General features: G+C 53.5%; 6 protein-coding genes across 6 annotated transcripts; 3 read left to right on the top strand and 3 right to left on the bottom strand.

The window, feature by feature from the left end:
* Positions 1-658: 658 nt before the first annotated feature.
* COCSUDRAFT_53985 (hypothetical protein) lies at positions 659-1,808 on the top strand. Its single transcript, XM_005645915.1, has 4 exons — positions 659-745; positions 846-972; positions 1,183-1,278; positions 1,388-1,808. Exons 1-4 carry the CDS (start codon positions 704-706, stop codon positions 1,468-1,470), a joined length of 348 nt encoding a protein of 115 aa, XP_005645972.1. The 5' UTR covers positions 659-703; the 3' UTR covers positions 1,471-1,808.
* A 266-nt stretch (positions 1,809-2,074) lies between these two features.
* COCSUDRAFT_56647 (hypothetical protein) lies at positions 2,075-4,704 on the bottom strand (the record flags this gene model as incomplete). The annotated part of the gene is made up of 7 exons (XM_005645914.1): positions 2,075-2,203; positions 2,642-2,812; positions 3,205-3,336; positions 3,646-3,774; positions 4,057-4,122; positions 4,263-4,325; positions 4,438-4,704. 7 exons carry the CDS (start codon positions 4,702-4,704, stop codon positions 2,075-2,077), a joined length of 957 nt encoding a protein of 318 aa, XP_005645971.1.
* A 636-nt stretch (positions 4,705-5,340) lies between these two features.
* On the bottom strand, positions 5,341-18,756 carry COCSUDRAFT_53984 (xanthine dehydrogenase-like protein; the record flags this gene model as incomplete). The annotated part of the gene is made up of 23 exons (XM_005645913.1): positions 5,341-6,328; positions 6,751-6,908; positions 7,306-7,417; positions 7,767-7,921; positions 8,226-8,375; positions 9,132-9,351; positions 9,897-10,058; positions 10,460-10,594; positions 10,993-11,205; positions 11,610-11,849; positions 12,305-12,478; positions 12,852-13,100; positions 13,392-13,517; positions 13,956-14,194; positions 14,582-14,752; positions 15,137-15,329; positions 15,670-15,945; positions 16,377-16,536; positions 16,829-17,040; positions 17,396-17,528; positions 17,792-17,969; positions 18,219-18,383; positions 18,648-18,756. The coding sequence occupies 23 exons, from the start codon at positions 18,754-18,756 to the stop codon at positions 6,173-6,175; spliced, it is 4,086 nt and encodes a 1,361-aa protein (XP_005645970.1). The 3' UTR covers positions 5,341-6,172.
* Positions 18,757-19,552: 796 nt separating this feature from the next.
* On the bottom strand, positions 19,553-20,818 carry COCSUDRAFT_53983 (deflagellation inducible protein). The gene is made up of 3 exons (XM_005645912.1): positions 20,543-20,818; positions 20,279-20,418; positions 19,553-20,079 (listed from the first exon to the last, which is right to left on the bottom strand). The coding sequence occupies exons 1-3, from the start codon at positions 20,598-20,600 to the stop codon at positions 19,930-19,932; spliced, it is 348 nt and encodes a 115-aa protein (XP_005645969.1). The 5' UTR covers positions 20,601-20,818; the 3' UTR covers positions 19,553-19,929.
* Positions 20,819-21,489: 671 nt separating this feature from the next.
* COCSUDRAFT_43160 (TPT-domain-containing protein) lies at positions 21,490-23,660 on the top strand (the record flags this gene model as incomplete). The annotated part of the gene is made up of 6 exons (XM_005645911.1): positions 21,490-21,648; positions 21,759-21,821; positions 21,951-22,172; positions 22,426-22,524; positions 22,772-23,020; positions 23,400-23,660. 6 exons carry the CDS (start codon positions 21,490-21,492, stop codon positions 23,658-23,660), a joined length of 1,053 nt encoding a protein of 350 aa, XP_005645968.1.
* Positions 23,661-24,929: 1,269 nt separating this feature from the next.
* Positions 24,930-26,950, top strand: COCSUDRAFT_43159 (hypothetical protein; the record flags this gene model as incomplete). The annotated part of the gene is made up of 7 exons (XM_005645910.1): positions 24,930-25,199; positions 25,284-25,340; positions 25,535-25,604; positions 25,705-25,845; positions 26,207-26,338; positions 26,408-26,520; positions 26,657-26,950. 7 exons carry the CDS (start codon positions 24,930-24,932, stop codon positions 26,948-26,950), a joined length of 1,077 nt encoding a protein of 358 aa, XP_005645967.1.
* Between the last annotated feature and the right edge of the window lie 362 nt (positions 26,951-27,312).

The following is a 27,312-nucleotide window of genomic DNA, read 5'->3' as shown; positions in this document are numbered from 1 at the left end:
TCTCAGTGCAGTGCCCTTCAGTTGCTCTGCTGACGCCTTTCTGCTGTAAGATCCCAGTGAGTGATGCTTGCACAGGGAACGTAGGCATTGGTCGTACCCAGCCAGCACTGAAAGTCGTGGCATTGCAGGACGGCCCTGTGTTAAAGTGCTTACGATCGCGAGCAGTCCGTGTCCTGTTCGAGCAAACAAAGCATTTACAACTTGGTGAGCATTACATTCACGGACCTTGATCACGCATTTCTAGAAGCAGGCGGTGTGCACTGCGATTGGTATTATGCAGGAGACGCAAGCTTTGAACGGGGAAAGCAGGTCACCTAAATCCAAGAGGTGATACGGATGAGCTTAATGACTCAATCCCCAGGCCTAGCCATATCATTCTTATCGTACAAGGCGAAGTTGACTTGAACTATGGCCTCAGGACCTTCGATGTGAGGGTGAAATGGTATTCAACAAAAGAAAATACTGGGCTGAACTGACGACTACTTAATCTACAATAATTCAATATTACTTGAGTGGTAGGATGGGATCGCATTGACGAGATTGCAATGACTATGCAGAATGATGCATGATGCAATCGGGCGGGGCACGTTCGCCGGCGGTGCCTCACGCAGATCCTTATCTGTTGCAATCTTGTTGCAAAATTTCAAGTTTGCGAGTAGATCTCGCCCCTTACAGCTTTCATTTGGTAATCAAAGCAGCCACCATGATTGCCCAGGCATCTTCAGCCCTCGTCCAGGTCCCTCTGGTAAGCCCTCAAGCCCCAATGCCACTGACTCAGCTCGAGTTCCTGGGTAGACCACGACCCTGCGAATCTCGCGATTATCGTCTCGTGTGCCAACTCGCAGGTCCAGGCCCGCAAGGCCAGTGTGCCAAAACCCGCAAGGCAGCCAGTGCTCGTCTCTGCCAACGCGGAGTCCTCGCGCAGGGAAGCCATGGCCTTTGCAGCTGGAGCCATTCTTCTTGGCCTGACAGGTGATGCAATTGCAACCATCACGCATGTTATGTATCGCTGCAGCGGCAGTTGCTGAGGAATGGAGGGCAGCAAAGCGCTCAAGTAAAATCGAACGTGATGATTGATGCTAAGATCTTGGAAGGGGAAACTGCCCAGTAACCTTTCTAGCTCCTTGTTGGCACCTCTGGTATATTGCATGTTCTGAATTTGCCCAGCTGCACGTTGTCCAGGCAAGGCCAACGCCAAAGTGGAGGTCCCCTTCCATGCTTCGGTCCTCAGGGGTGGCAGCTCAACTGAGGCGTCACAGTCTGGCTACGGCATGGAGGGTGCGTCAACTCTATGCGAAATTACTGTCAAGTCCTGTTGGCATGCTTGGAGGTCCCAGCCATGCCTGAGCGCCCGTTTTTGAGATCCTGATCGTCAATCTGTCTGCAGGCACCAAGAAGCGTGGAATCAACCCTGCCCAGCGCAAGAAGCTCCTGGCAGCCATCAGAGAGAAGCTGCCCACCAGCAGCTAGATTACCGCGGGTTGGCCATTGCTCAGCCCAACGTGCACACCCATCAATGAAACTGCTATTGCGAGAAGAACATTTGGGATAGGTGGGAAGCTAGGGTGTGAGAGCTGCTTTTAACAGAAAGGGCTCACAGTTCTCTGCAGCCGAAGCCCTTCCAATGTACAATACAAAATCCATGTCCGAGATTCTGACATTCTGAGGATTTGGTCTTACGTTCTCCCAATTTTGAGAAGAGAGTGACGCATTGTGAGAAGTGAATCAGCCAAACACGCAGTGCAAGATTTCCATCTGTCTCATGATCTGTACAGGATTTGTTATAGAAAGATTAATCCAGTGGGTACATCGAAAGCCTGACAAAGCATAACGCAAGTGCAAGCTTGAAGCACGGCACTATCCTGATCAGACCTGATTCATGAACAGACTTTAATGTCTTCCATCTGACAAAAATGTGTAGAAACAGCACCACGCTATACAGCTTCATAATGCAAACTACCAGCTAGGTTCTGCACAACAGCTTTAAAGCTCCCATGCAAGAGCAGGATCTGACCAGGAGCAGCCAGGGTGAGTCACCTGGGTCAAATAATAATCATGGTCACTTCAGTGGCAGTCAATCTTCAAGCAGGGCATCAATATCAATCTCCGCAGACAATGTGCTTTCCTTCTTGTGCCGCCTTGGCAGCCGGCCAAAGGGTCCTCGCAGCAGCAGCTTCCGCCGCCTTCTCATGCTGTCCTCATCCTGAAATACACATGCATAACATCACCTTCTCGCATTCCCATCATCAGTGCTGCTGTATCAAATGCACCCTCAAGAACCAAGTTAATTACCACAAATATATCGCAGGTAACTTGCCAAGAAGCTTAGTAAATAGGCCCTCGTGTCAGGTTACAGGAGAAAGACTCCCTTGCCAGACCTGACAGAAGATGATTACACATCTTTCCAGCCATCAAGGACACCCTGCTTTTCCATCAGGAATCCTCAAAGAAGCTATTCCCCGGTCTAACAAATGTCATTAATTGTGCTCCTGGGGCGGGTTTCATGTATGTTGCATGCATTGCATTTACACGGCGAGGCACTCCTTTATCCTTTAGGCGCTCGCTCCGCTTTGATGTCTGCATTCCCCTTTCTATACTTAGAGAGAGAGAGAGAGAGAGGAGATATGAGCAGAACACGCACCTCCTCTTCGTCTTCACAGTCAGGGTCTCCTTCTGTGCACTCCTCTTCCTCCTCTTCTTCCTCTGCTGGTGGGTGGAATAGGTCGCGCACTTTCTGCCACCAGTCGTTGTGCAGGAAGCTGGCGTCCACAAAGCTGCCGCGCTCCTTGTTGTACAGCGTGTACCGCAGCACCTGCCGGCACATGCGCGCACACCGTCAGCACATGCCCCGACCAATACACAACCTTGCTGCATGTGTTTGGGCGGGCTATCACTGCTTTGATGACTAAGAGAACTACCCTTTGTCAGTCGATGACCCCTAAAACACCCTCTGTATCCTGTCCCATGGCTGCAGGCCAGACAACAGCACCCCAAAGAGACTGATGCTGCTTGACGCATGCCACAGCTTTAAGAGCTCTTTGACAAATAAACAAAAAAAAATCACTGTGCAATCACTGCACAACAAGGAAGACTGGGCACTACGTAATGTGGGGTACTGTCCAGCAGAACCTCCATTCGGCGACAACAGCAATTTGCAACTGCACAGCAATTTTCACAGGTGAATTTAAATTCGAATGCGGTAACCTCTATGAGGTAAGGGATGCCAGAGTTAAGGGTGCCGGTCATGTAATCGGTGTGCGCGAGCGTCTCAATGTCCAATAACAGCTGCACCGTGCTCATGCACCGCTTGTCCAGAGTCTGGTTGTTGAACTCCACCTGCACAAAACTTTCCACCTCTCTCTCAGCACACCTTCTGATACAGCTTCCTACCAATTTATATAAATGGTGGCAACTCTCCAGCAATTGCTTTTTTTGTTTGCCATGGGCCAAGGTGTTCTCTGTGTTCTCTGACCGGTGGCTCTTGCAAGACTTGGCTGCAAGCTGGGAGATCCCAGCTTTCTGCTTCTCTGAGAATAGCATAGGAGCAAGGGAGTTGTGATGTGGGACCCCCTTAGGTAGGAGATTTGCAAAGGGCTGTGAAGGCAGGATCACACTGTAAAGCGAGAACAGGTGTGCAAGTCTGACCTGGACGTGGCCGGCAGTTCTGTAGTAAGGCTTGTTCTGCATAATCTTGCAGCCGATGAGCTTCTTGGCATAATCCGCTGCCTCTGCCACCTTCTTCACATCATCGCCCACCAGCACACAGGTGCCACCCTGCAGCGCCAGCCCATTTCTAATTCTCTGGACCTCAAGACCTCAGATGACCCCTAAATGGAGCACGTGACATGCAAAGCAGGTATGCTTGAAGACAGTCCTGGCTCGGTATATGGGTCTCTGAGTCACTTTGAGTTTTGGGACTCTCAGTCACTTTGAGTTCAGAAACTACAGGAGATTGCAAGGCATTTGCTTTTACATCAGCGGTTTGTTTGCAAAGATCTGATTGAAACACCGGCAGTTTGCCTATGGTTACTTGGTCTATGAGCATGCAGTTGTCACCTTGACATCTGGGAAGTTCTTGGTGAAGGACTCGATGTAATCCTTTGGGTGCGTGGTGGGTCGTTTCTGCGCACACAACCTCATAAGATTATGGACCGGGATAGCTAGGACAACAGTGAAGTGGGTGATGGCAAGGGAGCTATGACTGTGACAGGGAAGTGGCTTACAAAGAGGATATCTTCTTCTATTTTGTCTCCCCAGCGCACGTGAAAGCCCATGGTCGGCCCCGGGGCAGCAGCCAGATCCTTTAGCTGCTTGTCAATCACGGCCTGCACCCATGGTTGGAATACCCACGCCTGCAATTGCGACCAGTGGCAGTCAATCTACCATCCGTTCAAACGTGTATGACTCTAGGTAGTAAAGCAGAGGATCTAGTCAGACAGAGCTTGCCTGGGACACGCCCGCCGCGTTGTACGGCTCCCATCCGGCTTTGAGATTCATGTGGAGCACGTCATCAACGCCTCTGAAGCTGTGACGGATGCATTCCTCCCCACCAGCGCGCTCCTTGGCAGCAGACCAGGGGACCAGATGGTCTTGGTATGCAAAGAAGTCATGCCAACCGCCCCCCTCCTCGCATTTGTAGGCGAATTGGGTGTTGTCCAGGAAGAAAGTGCCATTGTTTCCATCGAATATTGGCACAGCATGCATCAAATGGATTGCATTTGCTGCAAAACCCGAGTCTGCAAATTCGAAGATGGTGCACGGCCTCACGACCACAGCGAGCTGCAGTAGCCCTAATGACACCAACAACAGGCTCCTTTGGGAAATGAGGTGCTGCATTCAATCAACCTATAGCTTCTGTAAGGGATCCAATTAGTTCTCTTGTGTTTTCAATGCTCACATTCTGTCTTCGGAACGACCCGGAACTGCTCGGCTTACGACACTCCCTCCTACCTCCTATACAGTCCAGAAATACCTTTGTACCACAAAATTGCTTCTTGTGAAACCAAACCTGACCCCTGCTTCCTGTCTGCGCTTGATGATCACCGAACGCGGGCCTAGTAGTGAGTAACCCGAGATGACTCCTCCTCGGCTGCCCGAACTGCCCAAAAGGGCCTGCGATGGGTGTTCAAGAGTGCATGCATGCCAACTTGGTTTTGAAAGGCATTCAACTTTGTCAATGTCGGTGATATTGGCTCGTGATAAGCGTGCTGCGAGGTTCTGTTGGTGTCACGCCCGCGGACTTCGCAGCTGCACAGAATCCCTTGATACAGGCATGTGCATGCAGACCTCAGGCTGCCAGTGATAGGTGCGGTGAAAAGATTGGAGTTGCAGTACCATGTTAGATGGTAGATTACACCGTCTCTTCAAAAAATACTTGGCACGCAATCAACGATATTGTCATTGGACCTCGTTGTCAAGCAAGAGCCCAACAGAAAAGTTTAGACACTGCGATACAAATGAGAAAAATTGCTGCCAAATATTGGGGGGTGTTGGAATTACTGACTTTGCTCACACCTCCTCTCTGTTGAGAGATCAAACCTTCATCGCAACACCACACCGAGCTGCAAGATTCTCCTGAAAGAAACTCTGCGCATCCGCCGTGAAACAACCGTACCAGAAAGAGATAAGCACCCGATACTCTTGGTTCTCGGAGGACCATTCTCATGCATGAGACCATGTGCAGTACAGGTATTCAATCACACTCATTCATTTCTGGGGAAGGTGACCAGACCAACTCACTGGGCCCCTTGCAGGGCAAGTCTTGCACCATTGCTAAATCTCAAGGTGCTACACAACACTTACATGTCTTCGCATGTCAGGATGGGGGGACTCAAGAGTTCAGTCAGCAGGCCAAAGGCTTTCAACTCTCTGCAGCCAAGGGGGTCGTATCGAGCTGCTCATGAGTCGATCACTGTGACCAATTTGCCTCTCCATTCGTTGACCCATAGACACAGACAATCACCAGCAACAATCGCTGCGATGTGAAGCCTGATTCACCAAAGACCTAGACTTGCCCAATGCAGCTTACCTGCCTCTGCCACTTGCACAATTGCCACAATCACACTGTAGATTCCCCCTTGATGTGGTGATTCAGCTAAGCAGCCTTGTGAGAGGCTGAGGCAGAACGGACGCGGTGGCATATGTTGACATCAGCGATGAGTCGGCGGTGACATCAACAGCTGGTGCGGACGCGGCCGTCGGCCGGCGCAAAGGGCGCGGTTATGTGATCTGCGCACGCCATGCGCAGCCGCTCGGGCGTTGCCGGGGAGTCCATCCGGAAGAAGCCGCTGCCGAGGCCTGCGTCCTCCCTCGCAGCATACACCGCCTCCTGCAAATTGACAAACGATTGCCCTCAGCAACTTAGCAAATTTGAATCTTTCAACTTGTGTGATGTTGCTCATACGCGTCAGTTTGTGCTTGTTCAAGGGTGCCAGGCACATTGCTCCTAGCAACCATTAGACTCTTGAAAGATTGTTCACAGCGCATGAGGCAAGCCCTCTCAGAACAAGGAACGCATGCAAGTTTCGACCCCTGCTGCTATCTGGGAAAGCTATGAGAAGCAATGTGCTGCTGCTGCTGACGATTTAGCCCGAGTACTCGAAAGCAGGACTTGGCGCGGCATTCCCTCAATGGCATTGCAAGCCTGCAAATTCCTGCTGATCGGTGGCAAGAAAGGTAGGTTGCGGGGCATAATTGCGAGGGCCTCTACCCCATCCACATGGATAACGAGTCAACAGGGCAGGGGCATGCCTTGAGGGCGTAGAATACGGAGGCGCCCAGGAAGAGGGGCGGCTCGCCGACGGCTTTGGAGGAGTGCACCTGCGGCGTGCGGCGGCATGGCGCATCGCGCAGCAGCGTCACCCGCAGGTCCAGCGGGATGTCATTCGCAGTCGGTATCTTGTAGGTGCCTGCACGCAAGCAACAGCATGAGTACAACGTTTTCGGCGCTGGGATCTTGTGCGTGCCGGCACGCATGCACCGCTGTCACTCAACCAATGAACATCACTCGCCATGGCATGTAAGCACTCTGGCAATGAAAAGGCGGGTTCAGCTTCGGCATTACATGTTCCAAATTGCATTCTTGTAGTGCAACAGGGCACATTAAGCCGGAAGCAGATCTGCATTCTTAACCAAAAACAGGTCTCAGATACGCCGATTGCTTGCAACAGCTTGCTAGGCCACAACAGGCAGCATAAGTCCTGGTAGCAAAGGCAAGTGCAAAGGAATATCAGCTGCCATTGCAGGTATGTAGATCCAGCAAGGTATGCAAAGAAGATTGTTTCTCGGCGGAGAGTGGTGGCGCACCTGGGCCGCGCGTGTGCAGCACACCGGGAGGCAGCCAGGTGTGGTCCTCGTCACCCCACACCAGCTCCTCCAGACAAGTCCAGCCCATGCCCTGCACAAACCCGCCCTCTACCTGCACATCCGCAACCACAATCTGTTATATTGAAGGCATTCTGTGTCCCAGGCAGAAGTGTGGCGCCAAGTCAGGCCAGCAGGCATGTCAACAAACACCCATACCATCAAGCGGCGAGGTACAGAGAAGGCAGACGCCCGAGCAAGGGAACATAATGCTCATTATGAGCCCTGCTTCATCGCTTGACTTGAAAATATGATTCCTGAGCCTCACTTCAAAGGGGATCAGATATCCCGTGCTTGATCGGCACAAATTTGAACCAGCATGAGCTAACCAGGGCTGAGTTGAACGTGGAAAAGGGGTGAATTTGATTGAATATCAATTTGAATTTGAAAAGGACTCAGCGCGCCTGGCCGATGTCGATGGCTGGGTTGAGGGATTGGCCGACGTCCATGCACAGGTCGGAGCGCAGCAGGTGCCAGTCACCAGTCAGCGTGTCCAGCTCAGCCTCGCTCACCGCCGCGCCGTAACAGAAATAGTTGAACGGCTTGTCCCCACCAAAACCTGCGCCCGTGGTCATCCTCCTCAATTTTCCGGACAATTGTCTGTTCTGCCACATATAGGCGCCCATCCCCTGGAACTGCACTAGGAAAGATGTCTTATCTCACTCTTGTGCAGCACTCTTACCCTTGTGAGCAGACCAGAACCTCTCAGCACAGCAAGCTGAGGGCTATCCTTCTGCTGCACAGACCAAAGCTGACAAAATGCTGTCAAACAAGTCTGGAATCAAGTTCCGCCAATTCTGCATGTGCACCTGCAGCGATGGACAAGAGCAGAGTATTACAGAATGTTTGGAAGGGGGCGGCACCTGTGATGTCGGGAGTGGTGTAGAAGCCGTGGGCGGACAGGTCGCAGCGGTCCAAGTAGGCTGCGTTCACCACTTCTTTGAAAGTGGCGCCCGGCAGATTGGCCTTGTATGGCGCCAGGCGCTCATTCAGCTGCCGGCATGCGTCCCCCACTGCAGCAGGGAAACCCAGGGTGCAAAGTTGAGCGGCGCGCGGTCATGATGCAAATCAGGAGCAGCAGAAAAAGGCATATACCTCAGCACACTGTCTAAGCAACTGCTTCAAGCGTGAAATTCTAAATGGGTACTTGGCAAGCTCTGGGTCCGTCAGCTTCGTTTTGAAGACAATGCAAGGGATAAAATTGCTTGCAAGAAAGCAGCAAGAAAGACTGTCTCCTCAAAATTCTTGAATCAATATTGCAGTATCACAAAAAGCCAAAATGCCAGTGGGTCTGGAAAGCAGTGCTGCAACACGGGCACGCGTCCGTCACTGCAGCAGCAACAACCATGGCGCATTGACTGGGCCGGCAGAAGGATGTTGCAATTCAAGGGACACAGAAAGAGATCAAGGGGCACAGAAGGAGGGGAAGTCTGCCAGGAGACCATTCATGCCATCGCTGGTAGCAGAAATGCTTGCTTTGGGTGGGGCACTGACAGACATCCCCACTACTCTATCCCTCAGCCTGTCAAGCTGCAAAGACCATCAACACCTGTCTTACAAATCATTACCAAAAAAACTCAAGCTGAAATTTTCTGATGAGACAGGCAGAGGCTGCACTGGTTGCCTGGAAAAACGAGGCCCTATTCATGACCAGTCCCCACATCACAAAGCCCCCAAACACAAGCACAGGGAGCTCTAAGTCAACTCATTCAATCACTTGGTTTAGAGTCCCAACAATATCAGTGTGCAGGGGAGAAGAACACGCGCACCGGCGCCGCCATAGAGGTCAGAGGAGGCGGACGCAGCAGTAGAAGAGGCGTTGGGAACTTTGTCGGTGGCCGTCTCAGCGATGTAGATTGCACTGAGCGGGAGGCCTAGGCTGGCAGCCGCCACCTGCGCCACTTTCGTGTGGAGTCCCTGGCCCATTTCTACGCCGCCGTGGGTCACTAGCACTGTGCCGTCTGTGTAGATGTGCACCAACGACCCCGCCTGAGAGGCACAGCAGATCCCACCGTGAATTCCTTTGCGTACAGAGTGTACAAGCTCGCAACATTGCCTGGTGTGCGCCACATTTACACTGCTCAAACATCTCGGTCATGGGTGCCTTTTGAGTGCGAGCTACTTTTGCAAATAGCAGGGATCCTGTGAACCAGGCATCCGGATGGCAAAAGCAGAAGCCTTCGGGATGTCACGCACAACTGCGCTCGCTGCTTGGGATGCAAGCACCCAAGAGAAAACCAATGCCAACGAGTGAGCACTCAGGGATAGCAGTCAGAATATGATGGTCACCCCCACATGGCTCACATTTCAACAGATGCAGGTTATTTCCGTGCAAAAGATGAGGGTGTGGAGATGCTCAGAGGACCTGCCATATCATGCACCTCAGGCGATGTGCACATTATGGAGGCTTTCCAGCGATCCCTACGCCTTCACCTCACCTGAATCATTCCAGCCCTACGCAGGGTCATGGGACCTCCTAAGGAACAAATCATGCCAGCAGATTGACGGCAAACATAGTTTACTAGGAGCATTACCTGGTTGAGGAATTTGGTGGTGAAGGAGATGCCAAACTTGGTGGGAGTCACGGCGATGCCACGCTTTCGAAAGCGGCTCTTTTTATTAAAGGCGGCGGCCGCTGCATAGCGCTGCTCAAGTCCCGCGGCCGATTCGATGGCCCTCGTCCAGCACGTCTCCACCTGCATTGCATTAATTTAAATTACCATATTTCTGAATTTGAAGATCTGATTTTTTTATTTTTTATTTTGAATTTTATTGTGGCCTGCCACAGACAAGCTCACTAAGAGCCACGTGTATTTTGCACCACATGCTGAGATCCATGGCGGAGGAAGACAGAAGGCAGGAGAGCAACAGGCACTTGAAGCTTGACATGCGCGACAGAAGAAATACACAGCAAACCCCTAGCACCCATACATGGGGCGAGAACCAACGGCCCTCTCAGTTCTGCATGATAAGACAGTCTGCTGGAGATTTTCAATTTTGCGGCCCACAGCACTCAGCAGCTGAAGTAGCTGGCACAGCCAGGTGGGTCATCATGCTCTGTGAGGAGGCGTTTTAGAGCACCAAACAAGCCCCTCACCTGGCAGCCCTCCAGCAGCTGCCCAAAGTGGGTGCGGTCCCCCTCCTTGTACATGTTGAGCTCCCTTACTGCGGCCGGTGGCTTGCCCACGGCGCGCGCCACATGGTCCATGTATGTCTCGGCGATCATCATCGCCTGCAAGCGCATATTCATCCCCGCTCAGAATTTACCTGATTGTGCCACCTTCAACTATTGGGGCACTGATAGGCCGCCAGACAATGCTCGTGCTGGTGTGTAATGTGTCTTCTAACTGCAAGACAACGCTGAGTCACCCTTGCTCGGACCTTACGTGGCTTTCTCAGAGCCCCAGCAACGCAAGCACAAAAGCAAAGGCCGGAATTTTGCAACAGGTCTGTTTAAGCGCTGCTCTGAGGGAATTTAGTAGAACGACAGCAACAACAATTAGCGGGTAAGTTAGCTTTGTCCACAGCAGAAGGGCCAACAATCACCGGGTGAGCTAGCTTTGTCCACAGCACAAGGGCAACAATTAGCGGTGAAAATTAGCTTTGTCCACAGCCCAAGGGCCAATGTACCTGAGGCCCTCCGAAGCCGCGGAAGGCGGTGTTGGAGGCGTGGTTGGTGCGGCAGATGTGGCCGACGGCGCGCAAGTTGGGGATATTGTACACGCAGTCGATGTGCAGCAATGCGCGGTCCATGATGGAGGCCGACAGGTCGAGGGAGTTCCCTCCGTTGCTGTACATCGTCACCTCCAGCGCCAGCAGCTTCCCCTCCGCCGTGCACCCCACCTGCATGCACGGATTTTCTGATAAGCCCCACGTTTTGGAATCCCCTCCCTGCATTGCTAGAGGCAAAGGCTGGCATGATGCTCATGAGGAAGTCATTCTGGTGGCAAGAAAGATCCTGAACCAACGAAAATAGCTCTGTGTCACACAACACGAGAAAAGTGCGTCACAATGAGACCATGGGCATGGATGAGGGTTGAAAGATGGATGGTTATGGGTTCAAGTCCCGGTCTCAGCGCAAAAAGGTTTTGCTTTTACTGCCAGCTACTGTACTTCTTGGGATGTGCATGATGCCGGCACAACACCAAGAGAAAGTGCTGTGTGCTGTCGCAATTTCCTCATGGCATCAGCCTGAAGAATGACATCCGTGGAGGAATGCGACTTGACAGCGTTCGGGATGCGCGTACCTTGTACTTGCCAAGGTAGGAGTGGCGGTGGCCGGAGGTGTGCATGTCCTCGTCGCGGTCTAGGATGAGTCGCACGGGGCGGCGCAAGTGCCATGCCGGGACGGCAGCTGCGCACGAGATGTTGACGGCGCGCGTCTCCTTGCCGCCGAATCCACCGCCGAGGCGCTTTGTGCGCGCTACCACCTTGTGCGCCGGCAAGCCTAGCGTGTGCGCCACGTGCGCCTGGTTGTGCGCCGGGCCCTACCGTGCCAAATGTACTCTGTGCTCAGTACAATGTGGATTTGAAACCTGCGAGTTCTTTCTTAACAAGTGCACCTTGCGTTGCGTCGGCTCCTGCCCTGACAGACAGGCTGCATGCTGAGCAAGAAGTTTGCTTCCAGAGTGCCTACACCTGCTTTGGAGAAGCCCCAAGCAAGCATGTCCTCACATTCTATGATGTGCGACTGTTGGACTCAAGATAAACTCCCTGCCCAGCATCAGAATCTGATGGCATATCTGTGTATAGTGACACCTTCATGCAAAGCCGAAGTGAGCAACGATCTTTAATGGCCTCAAATACCTGCTCCAGTGTGGTACAAAGTTGAGAGTGGAGGGCCTTGCACACGCAGCTGCCAGGGGTGCACAGAGCTGCCACGATGATTCTGAGACTGGGTGGGGCAGCTCTGAGGCGGTGCGTGTTAGGCAGGGCTGCATACCTGCGTGGAGCTGATGACAGTCATTTCATCATTCTCCCCTGGCAGCACGATGGTGCCCTGCGGCTCCAGGTAGAAATGCTCCTGGCCGCCCACGCGCACCTCCCCTTCCAACACCACATCGCACTGCTCCCACGCCGCGTCCACGTCACCGGAATCCACCCGGTGCCCAAACCCCTGCGCACACAGGAGGGGCTCAACACTCCCTTACATGGAGGGTTCACACAAGAGATCTGAAGTGTAAAATCCTTGCTGCTATTGGTACAGTCAACGTTGTTGGTTCTCAGAGCTCCTGAGCAACTCCTAAGCGCTCTGAGCAGACGCCCCTATTAAGAAAAGCAATTATGACAGCAGGCATTTCACTACTTGGCACTAATGTAGTAAACAAGCTGTGCATTGAAAGCCCCCTGCTGCCCGCTGGAGAGCTCAATGACTGCGGTTGCACGCATGACAGTCTCTTGTCAACCGCAGTCCAGCGATGCGGCAATAAATAGAAACTCTACAGGTTGACATGGCGCGTAGATCAAATAAGAAGATCCAGGGGCCGCACGTCGTAGAAGCTGCGGGCAGCCATGGCCTGATCGATGCTGAGCAGCGCCGGGAGGTCCTCGTAGGACACCGTAACGGCGCGGGCGGCCGCTCGCGCGCGCGCCTCGGTGTCGGCCACGACCACGCCAATTGGGTGACCGATGCATGTCACAATGCTAGTCGCAAAGACCTCCTCGTCGTGGATCACCGCGCCCAGATCGTTGCTGCCCGGCACTCTGCTGTGGTCGAAGTAGCCCGCCACTCCCTCCATCTGCTTGGAGCCAAACCGGCCGTAAGCTCGTTTCTATGATAAGCAAGCCAGGAGGTCTCATCCTTCACGCCGTGCTGGAACACATCCAGCTCTACTTGGCAGTGGCCAAGGCTGGAGCACAGGCCTACAACCTCAGTGCGAGACTTAGCAGTGACCTTCATATGCTACATGCGACCCCCAACTGTCAGTACATCCATTTTGATGTCAGACACCAAAATTGTATGGAGGTTAATAAGGTCTTCTGGACCCCCATTGAAGCAGAGAGAGTCTGGAGTGGGCAGAGGGGGTTACCTGTTCGGCCGCCGAGGCATCCACAGAGAGGATCTTGGCGTGGGGGCGGGTGGAGGTCACCAGCGCAGCGTGCAGCACATTGGGCGGCAGCGGGACATCGTCTGTATACTGCGCCTCCCCCGTCACCTGCCGCACCGAACCCCTTGCTGTCAGACACAACAACCACCCCTGGCTACGGCCTTGCAACATTTGTCCACCCGCATATTCATGCTGCAACGTACCCACGGTTGATTGGGTCTTGCATGGATCTAGCGAGCCCATCAAAGGGTAGGATTTATGGCATCATTTACATGCAGCTTGTCTGCACATCCACCTTGCCTTACACAGGAAAAGCGTGTAAGAGTCATAATGTGTCATAGTGTAATAATGATGCTTGCAGCTGCGCCACCGAAAGACAGCCAGCCTCTCTCTCTCTGGGTGCGACCTTTCGCGGCAGGTCCTCCTTGGAGACGTTGCATTTTGTGCTTGGAGTGGCCAGCATGTTCTCAGAAAATCAGGACCGCAGTGACGCATAACATAAAAGGGGAGGTGGCCAGGAAAAAGGTGAGGAGCCTGATGTGGCACCTGCAGATCGGCCGCCAAGTGTCGCTCGGGCTGGCCGACAACATCGGCGTCACCGGCCTTACTAAAGTACTGGATGCCGCGCGCGGGAGGCCTCTCGAAGCGCGCGGCGGCTGACTCGTGCGCGGGCGGCAGCCAGCCGCCGGCCCCGGGCGCCTCTGCGCGCAGCCGCAGCGCAACGTCCACAAAGAAGCGGAAGAGGAATGATGCCGCCAGCGAACGCCGGAATTCCACCATGCCGCCTGAGGTGACATCACAAGTGCGGTACAATCAGCACATTATAACGTTGCATGCTGTTTGATTAATTAGTCACTGGTACTTTATGCAACCATGGGCGGATTCATGGCGCAAACCTCTGCCTATTATTCAAATTGAACTCTTCCATGCATTGAATACACTAAACAGGCGCCATTAGACACACGCATGTTGACAAGCTCGTCAGTAGCAGCTTGTGTGGTTCCAGCCCCCAGATAGAGCAGTGACATGGGCAGCTGAGTGCCATGCGGGGTTGCACCGTGCCACAAACCATGCCAACTCTTTTCATGTATATAAGGCTCCCTACTCCAGTCGCGCGAAAAGACAACAGAAGTGTGCAAGCTAGACCCGCTCGATGGGCTTGCAGGGCTGACCTGGCGCATTGGGAGTGATGTTGACGTCCTCGGCGACGGCAGCGAGTGCTTTGTTGAGGGTGGCCTGCGACAGCGGCTGGCCCTTGAGAGCGGCCTCCACCCGCCGCGCCATTATTGTCTTGGGGGCAACGCCTCCGTACGCCACGCGTGCATCCTCCACCGTCCAGTCACCTGCCGCCCACAAGCTCTCAAATCAGACTCCAACATATAACAGAGATTGTGTGCAGATAATCTGTTGGAAAGGATGCGCATAAAAACGGTTTGCAAGCGCCTACTTCCTGGAAAAAGACTTCCATGTGTGTCTCTAGATGGTCTTGAGCTGCCAATGCACGGGTTGACAGGGCCAATAACAGCCAGAATGAGGGAAAAGGCCCTGGGAGAGATTGGCACTAGTGAGTGTTGAAAAAGCACTGCTCTCTCGATGCTGAAACTGGCTCACCCACAGGTGCTACCCCTTTGGGCGCACATGCAATCTTCTTCATATTTAGAATTATGCAACGGGAAAGATTTTATCTTGCAAAAGCGTGTCAAGGGGAAAATTTGCCGGGTGCACACCGGAGGCCGCGGGCGCCAGGCGCATGCGCATGCCGGCATTGACGATGGCGATGTCATCGTCGCGGCGGTGTGCCTGTTTGAACTCGCGCACGAATTCACGCGGCTGCGTGAAGGGGATCGCCACGCGCGCCAGCACCTCATGTGGCTGCATATCCACCCTGCGGTAGCCCAGGAAGAAGTCCTCCGCTGACACCTGCAGTCAACACCGGCCGGGGTGAGCAAAAGAGTTGCGGCAATGCGTGTCTTGAGCAGCTGGGAGTGCACGCGAGTGCTGTTTACCATATTGTGCAGGCAGCATAAGGGGTGTGAGCAGTAATATTTGGGCTTTGAAATAGCCTGCGGGGTGTGTGCATGGGAGCGCTAAGGGCCTGTCTCCCGTCACGCAAAGCTAGAACCCATTGAGTATGCTTAGGCAAGCACAGTGTGCATACAGGGGATGGAATGGCACTTCCACACTTTCTGCTGTCTGCAAAGCAAAGGAAACTCATACAGCCAGAACATTGGCAAAATTCCAAATAGGGGGTACTTCACACCTGGCGCTCAGGCGTTCCTTTGCCGACCACCGTGAACCTGGCGCCGGCGGCCATGTAGATGGGGTTAAGGTCAGAGATGGGGCTCCCAGTGACAATGTTGCCGCCAACGGAGGCCGCGTTACGGATCTGCACGCCCGCGAAATACTTGAGCTGCTCCAGAATCGCTGAGAAGGTGGAGGTCTGGTGCGGCGGCAGCGCTTCCACCAGTGACTTTAGCGCCTCGCCCAACTTTGTAAGCGTCACCGATGCGCCCACCTCGATGCCTGTCTCTGACACCTGTGCGCGCATCAGTCATGCCCCTTTAGACATCCATACAGCCGCTATCAATGAGCAGCTCTCAGAGGTTGAGAACCCATGTCACACTTGCCACTGTCATGACCATGTCAGGGACATGGCTGATGGAAGGCTCTGCGGATGGTTGCACATACGCCAAGAGTGCCTGATGGGGACTGGAAAGTTGGGCATCCGTGGTACAAAGCCCTATGAGACCTCTGTGGCACCAAGTCTCGTCAGACCATGACGCGGCAGCAATAGTGGGATGCGACTAAAGTTCAAATCCAGTGGGAAACAGCCTCGCAGGAAACATGCCACTTGGGCTCGATGGTAAATTTCTGCAGAGACTATCTCCCACTGGATTTGAATTTGACAGCATGGCGGCATAAAAGTGCATGGCGAAGTTATCCGTCATGACAAAAAATGGCGCGCACCGAGATCTGGTTGAGTTCTGGGACGTGGGTGGTGCCGACAAGGATGGGGTAGCCGGCATTCTTGAACTTCATCTCGATGCCCACCTCGCTGTTGCCCACTACCAGCTTGGCCGCCGGGTGCGCAGCCTTCACCGCCAGCAAGCCATCCAGGTCCACCGGCCTGCAAAGCGGCAGGACACAAGCGCCTCAGTTGCTAAGGTAAAGCGTCATGAGTGTGCCGGTGAGAGCGGCTGAGAGACAATGCTGTACATGCTGATATGCATGCATGCGAAAGTGAAGGGAGAGGGTGCCAAAATCAGTCACAAAGAGGCTACTGAAGGCCAGTGATGGTGCTCGCTAGGTTGCCCTCAACGGGACTGAGCAGGAAGAATTTTGCAAGAAGGCGAGCAAAGAGCCTCTTGTGGAGCGCTGAAAAATGCAAAAAATTTGAAGGCGAGCAGGGGGATGAGCACCTGAACCAGGATGCCTGGGGCCCTGGGATCTCAAGCGGCTTGCAAACGCGGGTCTTGAGCTCGGAGGGGAAGATGGGCTCTGTGGTGGGCTTGGCAGAGACGGCAGCTCCCCCAATGACTAACTTGTCGTCACTGTCCGTCGCCACCTCAGCGCCGGGCTCCACCGCGGAAGCTGCGCCACAGTCGCAGGGCAGGCCGCTGCTGGGGCAGATCTGCAGGGTGGCAGGAAAGGGGTGAATCAAGACCTGATTACTTATATTATTCTCAATAATCTCATGCTCAGCCCTTGGTGTCTTGCAGATGCATGGTAGCCTGGCTTGAAAGCAATATGATAGGGAGTGCAAAGGACTCCTGTCTTTTTTAGATTCCGCGTCCTGCACATGCTGAAATAACAAGTGAGCACCTTCCGAGCCGGGGACCTACCTTGCCATTGGTCTTGGCGCTCCGGCCATTGCTTTTCCCATTGGCATCACTCACTTCACCCTTGTGGCCATTGCTCTTCCCATTGCAGCCATCGTGGCCATCCGTGCATGCACCGTTGCTTCCGTTTGCATGACCGTTGCTGGCCCCATTTGTGTGCGCATGACCATTGCTGGCGCCTGCCTTGCTGGCGGCGATGGCCTCCTCTGTGTAGGCGGCAGAGTCCCCCTTGGCAAAGACCCGGAAGGCATCCAGGATCGGCCGGTACCCAGTGCAGCGACTGCGCACAATGCACACCTCACAGTGCTCAGCCTCCTTTGAAGGGCATCAATCGAGCCTTCTCTTGGTCATTTCTTTGCATCTACGCCCAGCAGATAGGCAAGAGAAGGCGCGCTGATGCATGGAGTTACGGAGGGGATCATCTCAGACACAGATCTCATGTGTTGTGAGCAGGGGTTGGGATGGGACAAGTGTGGATCTACAATTCAGTACATTGGAAGTGTATCAGGAAATCGATAAATAGTATTCCCAGGCAGGGCGCACCAGAGGTTGCCAGCAAGGGTCTCCTCAATTTCGGTCTCAGTGGGAGCCTCAGGCTTGGACCGAAGCAGCGAGTACATGGACATGACAAATCCCGGCGTGCAGAAGCCGCACTGCGAGCCATGCGCGCGCGCCAGCCGATCCTGCACCGGGTGCAGCCCGTCCCGCACATTCCCAATGCCTGCACGGCGGCTTCAAGTCATATTCTGTGCTGGCCACTGGCCATCTGAGCTCAGTGCTCCCTCTTCTGACGGTGACAACATCCATAGACCCAGCGATTACATTTGTTTTTTGCAACGGGAAATGCGTATCGCAGGAGACATGGATGGGTTCGAACGTTTGTTGCAGCCTCTGTCTCTCCCAAAGGGCATGCAAGTGAAGAAGGAACCCTACAAAAGTGGGGGGCAATCTGAAGGACTTGGGACGTTACCTTCGACTGTGACAACGTGCATGCCCTCTATGGCGTACAGAGGGCAGAGGCATGCATTGATGGAGCGGTGGCAGATCTTCCCCTCCTCCCAGCTGGACACCATGACTGTGCATGCTCCACACCCTCCCTCGCCACATCCCAGCTTTGTTCCGGTCAGGCCAAGCCCTGTAAAGCCGTGAGTAAGCGAGTAATGAAGGGGTCAAATGATGCTGTTGACATCACAGCTTATCTATAGAAACACAGTTCAGAGCTGTCGTAGCTGTGTGGCCTGCGTCACTTGCCTAACAGCTTGCGCTGTGGAGCAAGCACAAGAAAAGAAGTTTTACCATCTCAATAAAGGTAACAACTAATCGTCTCGTCACAAGAATGAGAGAGCAAGGAGGGTCGTCGAAGTGCCATTTCCGCACAAACACAGTAAGTGGTCGTCACCTCGCAAGTACTGCAGTAAAGTGATTTCTGCCTTTCCCAAAGGCAAATTAAGCTTCTTTCCATTGACATACGCGATCGGATGTGGCTCCGTTTCACCGAGAATACCCATTGTGCAGTTGGACAACACAACAGTATTTGGTGATTACTTTCTGCTGCTGCCCAGTGCAGACATTGAGATACAGACACAATTGCCCTGAAAACAATGAAGGCCAGCTAGGGGTTCGCCTTTGTGGAGATCGCTGTTCCGAAAGAGCTGCGTAAGCTACCACGTGAACAGGGACTTAAATTAATAGAAAAGGGGAGGCTTCTGCCAGGCTATGCAGCTTGTGAAGCAAGGTGGGATTGTGACCCGTGAATGCCACATTGCTACAACAAACATTCATCGTGGTTACCACAACAGATGCTGAGATAAGAAGTCATGCTCCCATGGCCATCACCGCACTGCAGCTGCCGCCACTGGCCGCGCAGCCGCGCAGCACTGTCACAGACACGGTGTCGGCGTTGGTGACCGTGGCAGATCATCATGAGGAGGTAAATCTAATTGCTTTGTAAACATTGGTCACTGACATGGCGCAAAGATCAGCCGAGAAGTTGGTTGGCGTTCGCACGCCTGACGCTGCCGGCCGCCAGGCATGCCGGCCGCGGCGCATGCATAATGCGTGAATGTCAGGCTGCGCTTGCACGTGCACACAGGAGCTATTGCAGCTTGAAAGCGCACACTGTGGCAAGCCATACCTGCTGTGGCACACTCTGTTGCACCTCTTCTTGGCTCCATGACGCCAGTCCTTTTATTCCTCAAGAAAACCATAGGATTCAAAGGAATATTCCAACGGTTCTCCGGCCAGGAAATCACAAAAGGTGTCATGCAATAAATGAAGAGCAATCCCAGAGCATTTCCCTCCACTAGCTGTGGATTCACTAAAACGTAATCACCGCAATGCTATCATTCAGTTCAAGGCATTCTAATCCGCAAAGGTTGCACAGCAGTCACTGACTGGCATGCCATCATGATTGTGACTAAAAGAAAGTCGGTGTCTCATCCATCTGAAGGCCTATACATAAAAAGGGAGGCAACGCTGCACAGACACAGTTTTTGGGTAACACATACACATGCTATCCTACCAGGCTAGCAATGGCCCTGACTGTAACGACAGTGAGAAGCATTATAAACTCATCCGCTTGGCACCATCCTAAAAATAGCCAGTCATGCTTGGGACATCTGCCTTGTGTTGGAGTCCCCCCTGGGAAATTCCCTGGCGATTGCTACAAAATACCGCTGTCATCACGCGACTTGCGCCACCTGCTGCTTCCTGTTGATGTTGCTGCACTCCTTCTTCAGGATGGTGAGGAGGGTCTGCGAGGACTGCACAATCTGTTCATACGCTCCCTCTGTCTCCCGGATGACCTTGTCATACTCGTCCCTCACAGCAGTCTGCACCAGGGCATGCCAACCCTCACAATTGCCTATCCTCAGTGGATGTGATGATGTGCATCTGGTTGTGAAAGGCATGCAGAAGCATGTGACATCAGATGGACTCAAATTCACCTATTGGTGGCACCTATTTAGCTGCTCCACAAGAGCTGCTGGGAGTGGTTAAGAATTCTAGATCAGAATGAGAATTGGGCTGCACCTTCCGGAGGAGCGAGGCGTCAATGTGTGACAGGCGGCTCGTGAGGACAGCGAGGTCCTGTTGAAGCTTCTGCCTCTCAGCTTCCTCACTACTGATCTGCTTGGAAACCTCCAGCCTCTTCGCCTGCAGCTCCTGAATGCCTGCAGGCAAATTCCAGAATCCAGGCAACTCGTTCTACCGAAGTAAAGCTGGCTCCATCTGACCAGCATCACCTTGTCAGGGCACACGCTGAACATTTGTTTATGCGCACTTCTAGAAGCTTACATTTCAGAAGCTCCACATTGTGATTCGGCAAGGACCCTTGGCCCTCTAGGATCCCCATCTTGTTATCGGGTTTCTGCACCAGCTGACGAACCCTTGCTCTTTGCCGTCGAAACTTCCAAAAATCTGTTTTTCTAAGTTTTCCCTGATGATGAATGCAGGAACGCCACAGATCCTATCCTGTAGCCTTCAAAGAGACGAACAAGGCGGATGTGCAACCTTGAGATCCTCCTTGCCAAGCATGCAAACTAGGAGCCCGGAGAAGCGATCCAGCGGTGCAGTGCATTCCTAGTATCACAAATGCGCTCAGCTTGCCTGAAAGGTGGGTGTGGCCTTCTTCGTAGCGTTCCTCTTGCCAAGGCGAGTTCTATTCTTATAGAGACCCCTGTTTGTCACCACGACGCCCGTCGATGTCCATGCGACCCCCAAATTCAGTTCTTGCCAAAGTGTTCAGTAGATTAGCCACACGCAGATCGCTTGTACATCATCGTGAGATCGGTGACAAAATTCGAGAGGCTAAGCACACTTGATTGCAACTGGAGTTCTGGTTGATTTGAAAGGGAGGGAGTTGAGGGAAAAAGACATAGACCAGCGAGAATACCAGATTGCCAAATGCTCGATACTATCTAATGTGTGAATTAACGTGGCAGACAGGCCGGGTTCATTGACACTGGACTTGAAGTGGTGTCAGGGGCCTCTCGAGGTATACTGCTTACACCTTCCTTTGATTATGACGCAATAATCGGAGGTGCTGTGGATGTGTTATCTGCATGCCTACGCAAATATATTAGCACAATCCCTGTGGTACCCTGATCATTGCCAGGGGTACCCCCTGCACCATGTGCTTGATGCCTGAAGCTTGATAGTGGCCGCTGCATGCCTCCTCAGGTCGTACGAGCTGTTGCATTACTGCAGAGCAGTCCCTGACGCTCTGCGTCGGCCAGTCCACGATGGCAGCCCTGTCAGGCAACCAGATAAAGGCAGTCCTGTACATTCTGCTCAACATAGTCTCGGGAACAGGCATCGTGTTCGCCAACAAGATCGTGCTCAGCGTCTACAAGTTCCACTTCGTCTATGCACTTACTCTCATCCACACTACAGCCACAATGGTGAGTCAGCATCCGAGCAGTAGGGCCTCCCGGACTTCTGGATTTTCCTTGTGGCTTTCATGCCTTGGCGATACAGGCATGATCTTATAGCATCTGCGTCTTGCGAGCAGGTGGGCATGTGGTCTTTTGCGGGGATTGGCCTGTACCAAAGAAAGGCTTTGAGAGCTGGACAGGTGCGGCACCAGAGGCCCTGTGGCACCTTCTCAATCCCTGCTGAGGCTCCGGACAGCAGCAGGCACAACACAAGAGTATTGTCTTGTGATCTCGTGCTGACATGACAATCCGCGTGTGCCGCAATGCAGATCCTGCCGTTGGCAGCGGCCTTTGTGGGGTACATAGTGTTCTGGAACTTGAGCCTGCAGATGAACTCTGTTGGCTTTTACCAGCTGTCCAAGATCCTCATCGCCCCTGCAATCATCATCATCGAGGCTATCTGGTACTCCAAGCTCCCTTCACGCTTAGAGCTGGCGGCAGTGGCGCTTCTGTGCATCGGGGTCACTCTGGCGACTGTTTCTGACGCGGAGGTATGCCACAGATCCCTACCAATTTGAATGCTCAGGCACTGCCCCTGCTGCCCTGCAGCAAGTCAAAGCCTGTCTTCCCTGTCTTCAAGCTACCCGTTTTGCATGTGAAAGAGTTCCCCAGGTCGAGGTCAGGTGAGGCATTGATGGCCAGAGGAATGCAAGGGCGGGAGCCGAAGCCCATGATCTCCAAAACCCCAGGGAGCAAAGGCGGTCTGGAAATAATGGCTCAGGCGCAGATTCATGTGATGTTCAGGTGACGGCCAATCTACCAGGGATGCTGATGTCCGGGCTGGCCATCTGGACAACCTCCATCTACCAGATCTGGGCCGGCAGCAAGCAGAAGGAGTACCAGGTGACTTTTACTCGTCCAGGCGCACGCATCTCCCTGAAACAAGCAAGTCTCTCAGGGGCGCATCCGCCCCACCACAGGCTGACCCCTCGATCTTCCTGTCCTCATGCCTCCCCAGCGGGCAGATGCAAGCAGCAGTACCTTGCGTGCTTGGCCCTGCGACAACACAAGATGCTGATGACCTTATAAAAGTCTGTCTCTATAATCACTTATAAGATGGCACTGTAACTGTCATTTTGCGCATGCGCAGGTGTCCAGCATGCAGCTGATGGACAACTACTGTCCCTACGCAGCGGGGCTGCTGTGCGTGCTGGTGCCCATATTCGAGCCGCTCGGCTTCAAGGGCCCGGTCACACCCAGCCAGACAGACACTTTGCTGAACTACAAGTACACTCCCGTCATTGTGGGAGCCATCCTGCTGACAGCTGTGCTGGGCCTGCTTGTCAGCCTGTCCACCTTTCTTGTCATCGGCGCCACATCATCTCTCACCTACAATGTGGTGGGTGCTCTGATCAACTTCTCACTGCTCTCTGCCTATTATCTCCGTTACTTAGTCTCTGTTATCCTCTTTGTCACTTAGTCACTTGTGAGCAGTATTCTACTTTGTCATTTACCCCTTTGAGGAGATCTGTTGGCGTTTCTCAGCCGTTGCAAGTTTTATGTGCCCTGCCTTGAGGTATCAGGTTAGAGTGTGCTACCAGAGCAACAGTTGTTCTGATCTCAAGTTGCAGAGCAGGAGCGGCTGAGATGTCTCCACTCTAATGTTTCCTTGTTCCGCAACCCCCTGATGTTACTTTGCTGAGCAGAAGTCTATGCACTGATGTCCATATCTCTTCCTTTCTTGCATGGCCTCTTGAGGTATCTCTATGGCTGTGCAGATGGGCCATCTGAAGACGGTGATAATCCTGGCGGGCGGCTTTGTGCTGTTCGACGAGGCCATGCCCCCCAAGAAGCTGGTGGGCGTGCTGTGCGCGCTTTGCGGCATAATCTGGTACTCCGCCTTGAAGATGCAGCAGCAGAAGCCCAGCCCGGCCGGCGCCGTCTCTGGCAGCAAGGCCGTGGCCGGCAGGAGCCCCCCACCCAAGGGCTCTGAGGCCGAGCCGCTTATCGCCAGCAGTGCCGATAAGAGCAGCGTGTAAACTCACAGCAGCATTGACACCTGCAGCTGAGCACGTGGCGCACATCTGCCGTGTGTCTCTCCTGTATAAGGACATGCGTCGCCGCAACATGTGTGTGCCCAGGCTTGGAACGGTCCTGGATCAGTGTGTGGGAGCTCTGATTGACATGGTGCCAAGCTATGCGGGCAATGCAGCTGAAGGTGGCATGCAAAATTCATCATGCAAGATTATGGCGGCCCTGTCAGCGGATTGTCTTTCCTTTCGGCTTCTGTGCCGAATCAGCACTGCATGCAATGCTGGTGGGTTTGCACCGGCATCGTTGTTCGCAGTGGGAACTCAGCTGGATATTCACCTCCGACGGGGATAAGGCCGCTGGCGTGGCAAAGGCACGCCAGCGGCCATGTATGCGCATGGGTTGTGATCAGGGATCAGGGTTTTGGTCTTGCGATGGGCTGAGATTGAGGAGACCGGCATATTCAGGTAAAAAACTATGGAGCCTTTGATATCCGGTGCCATTCTTTGATGAGGTCGTGAATATATGGACCGGATTGTGGTTTTTTGCATTCTTTCCTCTTCTGCTTCTTCTGTATTGATGAGCAAGCAGCAATTTCTTTTTCAGCTCTGCTCATCGGCAGGCTGAGTCTCATTGGGGCGTCAGGGACAGCATTTCAGGTCAGTTATCAGGGGATACTAGTAATGCAGTCTTGCCGCGCCATAGGGCTGTTGGCTTTAGGCTGTAGGGAAGCAAGTGAATGCGGTTGCTGCAGAATTTTTGGGTTTTCCTGGAGTGAACTGGACCCCAATTCGAATTGTAGTTCAAAATCTTGCTAGGGCCCCGCATGCAGTGCTATCACCTATCAAGCTCTTCTGTGGCAAGCTTGCGGCGTGCACGCCTTCCAGGGAGTTATTGCCAGATCGAAGCCCTACGAAAAGAGCATGCCCACTTGATTGGCAAGCGTATATCTATTTTTTTCCTGGCCTTCACAATTGATGTTGTTCTGCAGCACTGATGTTATTGAAGTCGACTGGGCACTTGGCTTATTACTGAACGTTATGTAATGATGATCACCATCGTAAACCCCTCGCCAATTCAAATGTTGATTGCGAAGTTCGGAGATCAGGAACCGAGAGCACATTGGGGTTTCTCGTTTTCTGCTGGAAGTCCAGAAATTCTGTTCATGTGCGACTGAGACTTACACTTTTGGACAATTGGGGTATCTCTTCGCGGTGCTTACCTTACCTCGTCTCACATCCTCCCCCACCACCGATAGCAAAGCGACATACCTGATCATGAAGCACTGGGTCGTTACTTTCGGGGTTCTTGCTCTTCATCTCTCGTCGACAGAAGCACTCCTGGGTAATCTCTTGGGGGCCGTTGGCAGCACGGTCGGCAGCACGGTCGGGGCAGTGGGTAGCACGGTCAACGGCGTCGTCAAAACCGTGACCGGGACAGGTTCCGCAACTGCAGACCCCATCGTGAGTTCATTCGACGGGCGCACTTTCGAGTTCTTTGGGAAAGTGGGGAGGTTTTACAACGTCATTCAGGACGCTGAGCACCAGGTGCGACCGTTTTGCCCTGCCGTTGGTTTGGGAAATGCCTGTGTTGTCGCGAACTTGCAGTCTCATCAATTTGTCATGCACCAGGTATCTATGCGCCTCAAGCTTGGCACGGTCAGCGACCACGAGGGCGGCACCTACATTGTAAGTTCCATTCCCAATCCCCACCGTCCTTCTCAGTGGGAATTTAGATCAGTGTAACGTCAAGAATGCTGCAAATAGCACGCTTCAGTGGCATCTGTCAAAGAACAGACTAGATAATGATCGCAGCACTTCTCTAATGGAGAATTTGTGGCGTTTAAGAGCGTGTCGACTGAAATGAACCAACTTGCTTGTAGGATGGCGTCGGGTTTGGGTACCAATCGCACAGGGTGGTCATCCAGCTGCTTTCCGACGATTCCGTCGAGGGTGAGGCAGTCAACCTCTGACTAATAATTGAACACAACCAGCGCCATCATTGTCAATTGGTATAATTGCAGGGCCTGAGGCGTGATGTGCCCTGCTGCAGTCACTCTGGACGGCGAGAGGCTGCACTTTGGCGAGAACGAAAACTCGCAAGCCCACGAGCTGACGACTGCCGCTGGCAAACTCCGCCTGCTGTGGCAGCTATTCCGACCCAAGCTCGGCAACACCATCGAACTCACCACAGGTGTTCCTCGTAACCCCACAAATGCAATGAAACTCTCACCATTTCTGCCTGCCCACCACCTTCTTTCCAGCCTGCAACTGCATCTCTCAGACGCAGGGTCCCTTGCATGTGTGCATGTGTGCATGTGTGCCATGCAATGTCCATCACCAAGCAACCATCGCCCAACCTTAAATCACGGTACTTAGCTCGCATGTCCGCCTGACAAATTTCAGACGCGCCGTTGGAGGTCCACTGCAGACCTCCCCTTGCTGCAGGTGCTCTGAGCAGGATCCCACTCTTTTGTAACTCCTTTGTATAACCACCCTTAAGTGGCATTAAGGTGTGTCAGCCTTTGCTGAGGTGTGATGTGTGCTGCGCGCAGACCTGCTGCGGCTGACGGTGTACCGCACCGATGCCGGCAGCCTGGACAAGAACGGCGAGCCGCAGCCCACATTCCTCAACTTTGACGCCCAGCTGCTGCACCCGCCTGCCCACGAGATGCAGGCGCGCTCCTGTGCCCCAAATTTTTATTTTCTCGCAAGCTATAGCAGCCCACTTGAGCCCTTGCTCTGTGCACCATGAGCTGCAGAATTGTGGGGGAGAATATCCCGCCTTCCTGCTATCCATTCATCAATTGAACTGGTGCACCAATTTGAGGCCTGCTGGTCTCTGGAGGTTCAGAAGAACAAGTCAGATGTGAGTTGAACGACCAGAACTCACTCTCTCGCATCAACATGACTCGGTGCTGCAGCTGTTATTTGATTCTGTCTCCCAGAGAGTTGTTGCGGGGTGGTTACATTTGAGAAATGCCTGTATTTATGGTGTTCTGCAGGGCATTGTGGGCGAGGGCTACACGCGCGTGCTGGGCGCCGAGAAGCTGCCGGACGACGGCGTCTTCTACCCGGCCCCCGGCGCCTCAATAGACTCCTACGAGATGCCCGGCTACTTCCACGCGCACGCCACCGGCGCCGGCCTGCGCTTCGGCGGCGCCGCCTACAGCCACCAGCGCATTCTTGTTCTCAACGACCGCCTCGGCGCCAGCGTGGCCGACATTGCCGCCGGCCTTGACGCGGCCGCGCTCCCGGTGGCGCACGCCGGCGGCGGCAGCCGCCGTCTGCTGCGCTAGGGCGTTCTTTCCCTCCCTCGCCAGCTCAGCCGCCCACTCGGCAGGCTACAACAGCCTTCAAGTCAAGCTGCAGGGGCAGTAAAGAATAGACCCCTGCTGCCCCTGCATTCAAGCTGGAGGGAATAGCTACTACAGCCCCCAGCTGAGGCTTCAATCAAGCTGCAGGGGCAGGAAACAACGGCAGGCAAGGCAAGGCAATTGCGGCCAGCGCCCGGCCCTTTTTGACACCCCCCACAAGATTCTGCTGCGATAGCATCTTGGCAGCACGGCATGGGGTGAAATCTGCTCATGCGGCCGCCTCGTTGTGTCGCTGTGCACACAAGGCTGGCCCGGAAACTCATTGCCCATCAAATCATGATTCA

This window comes from Coccomyxa subellipsoidea (genome assembly GCF_000258705.1).
Source record: "Coccomyxa subellipsoidea C-169, whole genome shotgun sequence".
In the NCBI taxonomy this organism is placed as follows: Eukaryota; Viridiplantae; Chlorophyta; class Trebouxiophyceae; family Coccomyxaceae; genus Coccomyxa; species Coccomyxa subellipsoidea.
The sequence above is the reverse complement of the archived record's forward strand: the minus strand, read 5'-3'. Positions and strand labels throughout refer to the sequence as shown.

Bases quoted from the DNA above. Each gene is read 5' to 3' on its own strand.
- COCSUDRAFT_53985 (XM_005645915.1), top strand. From the start codon at position 704: ATGATTGCCCAGGCATCTTCAGCCCTCGTCCAGGTCCCTCTG. The intron at 746-845 runs GTAAGCCCTCAA...GCCAACTCGCAG, and splicing joins CCCTCGTCCAGGTCCCTCTG to GTCCAGGCCCGCAAGGCCAG. The intron at 973-1,182 runs GTGATGCAATTG...CACGTTGTCCAG, and splicing joins CATTCTTCTTGGCCTGACAG to GCAAGGCCAACGCCAAAGTG.
- COCSUDRAFT_53983 (XM_005645912.1), bottom strand. From the start codon at position 20,600: ATGGGGATCCTAGAGGGCCAAGGGTCCTTGCCGAATCACAATGTGGAG. The intron at 20,419-20,542 runs GTAAGCTTCTAG...ATTTGCCTGCAG, and splicing joins CAATGTGGAGCTTCTGAAAT to GCATTCAGGAGCTGCAGGCG. The intron at 20,080-20,278 runs GTGCAGCCCAAT...GCCCTGGTGCAG, and splicing joins ACGCCTCGCTCCTCCGGAAG to ACTGCTGTGAGGGACGAGTA.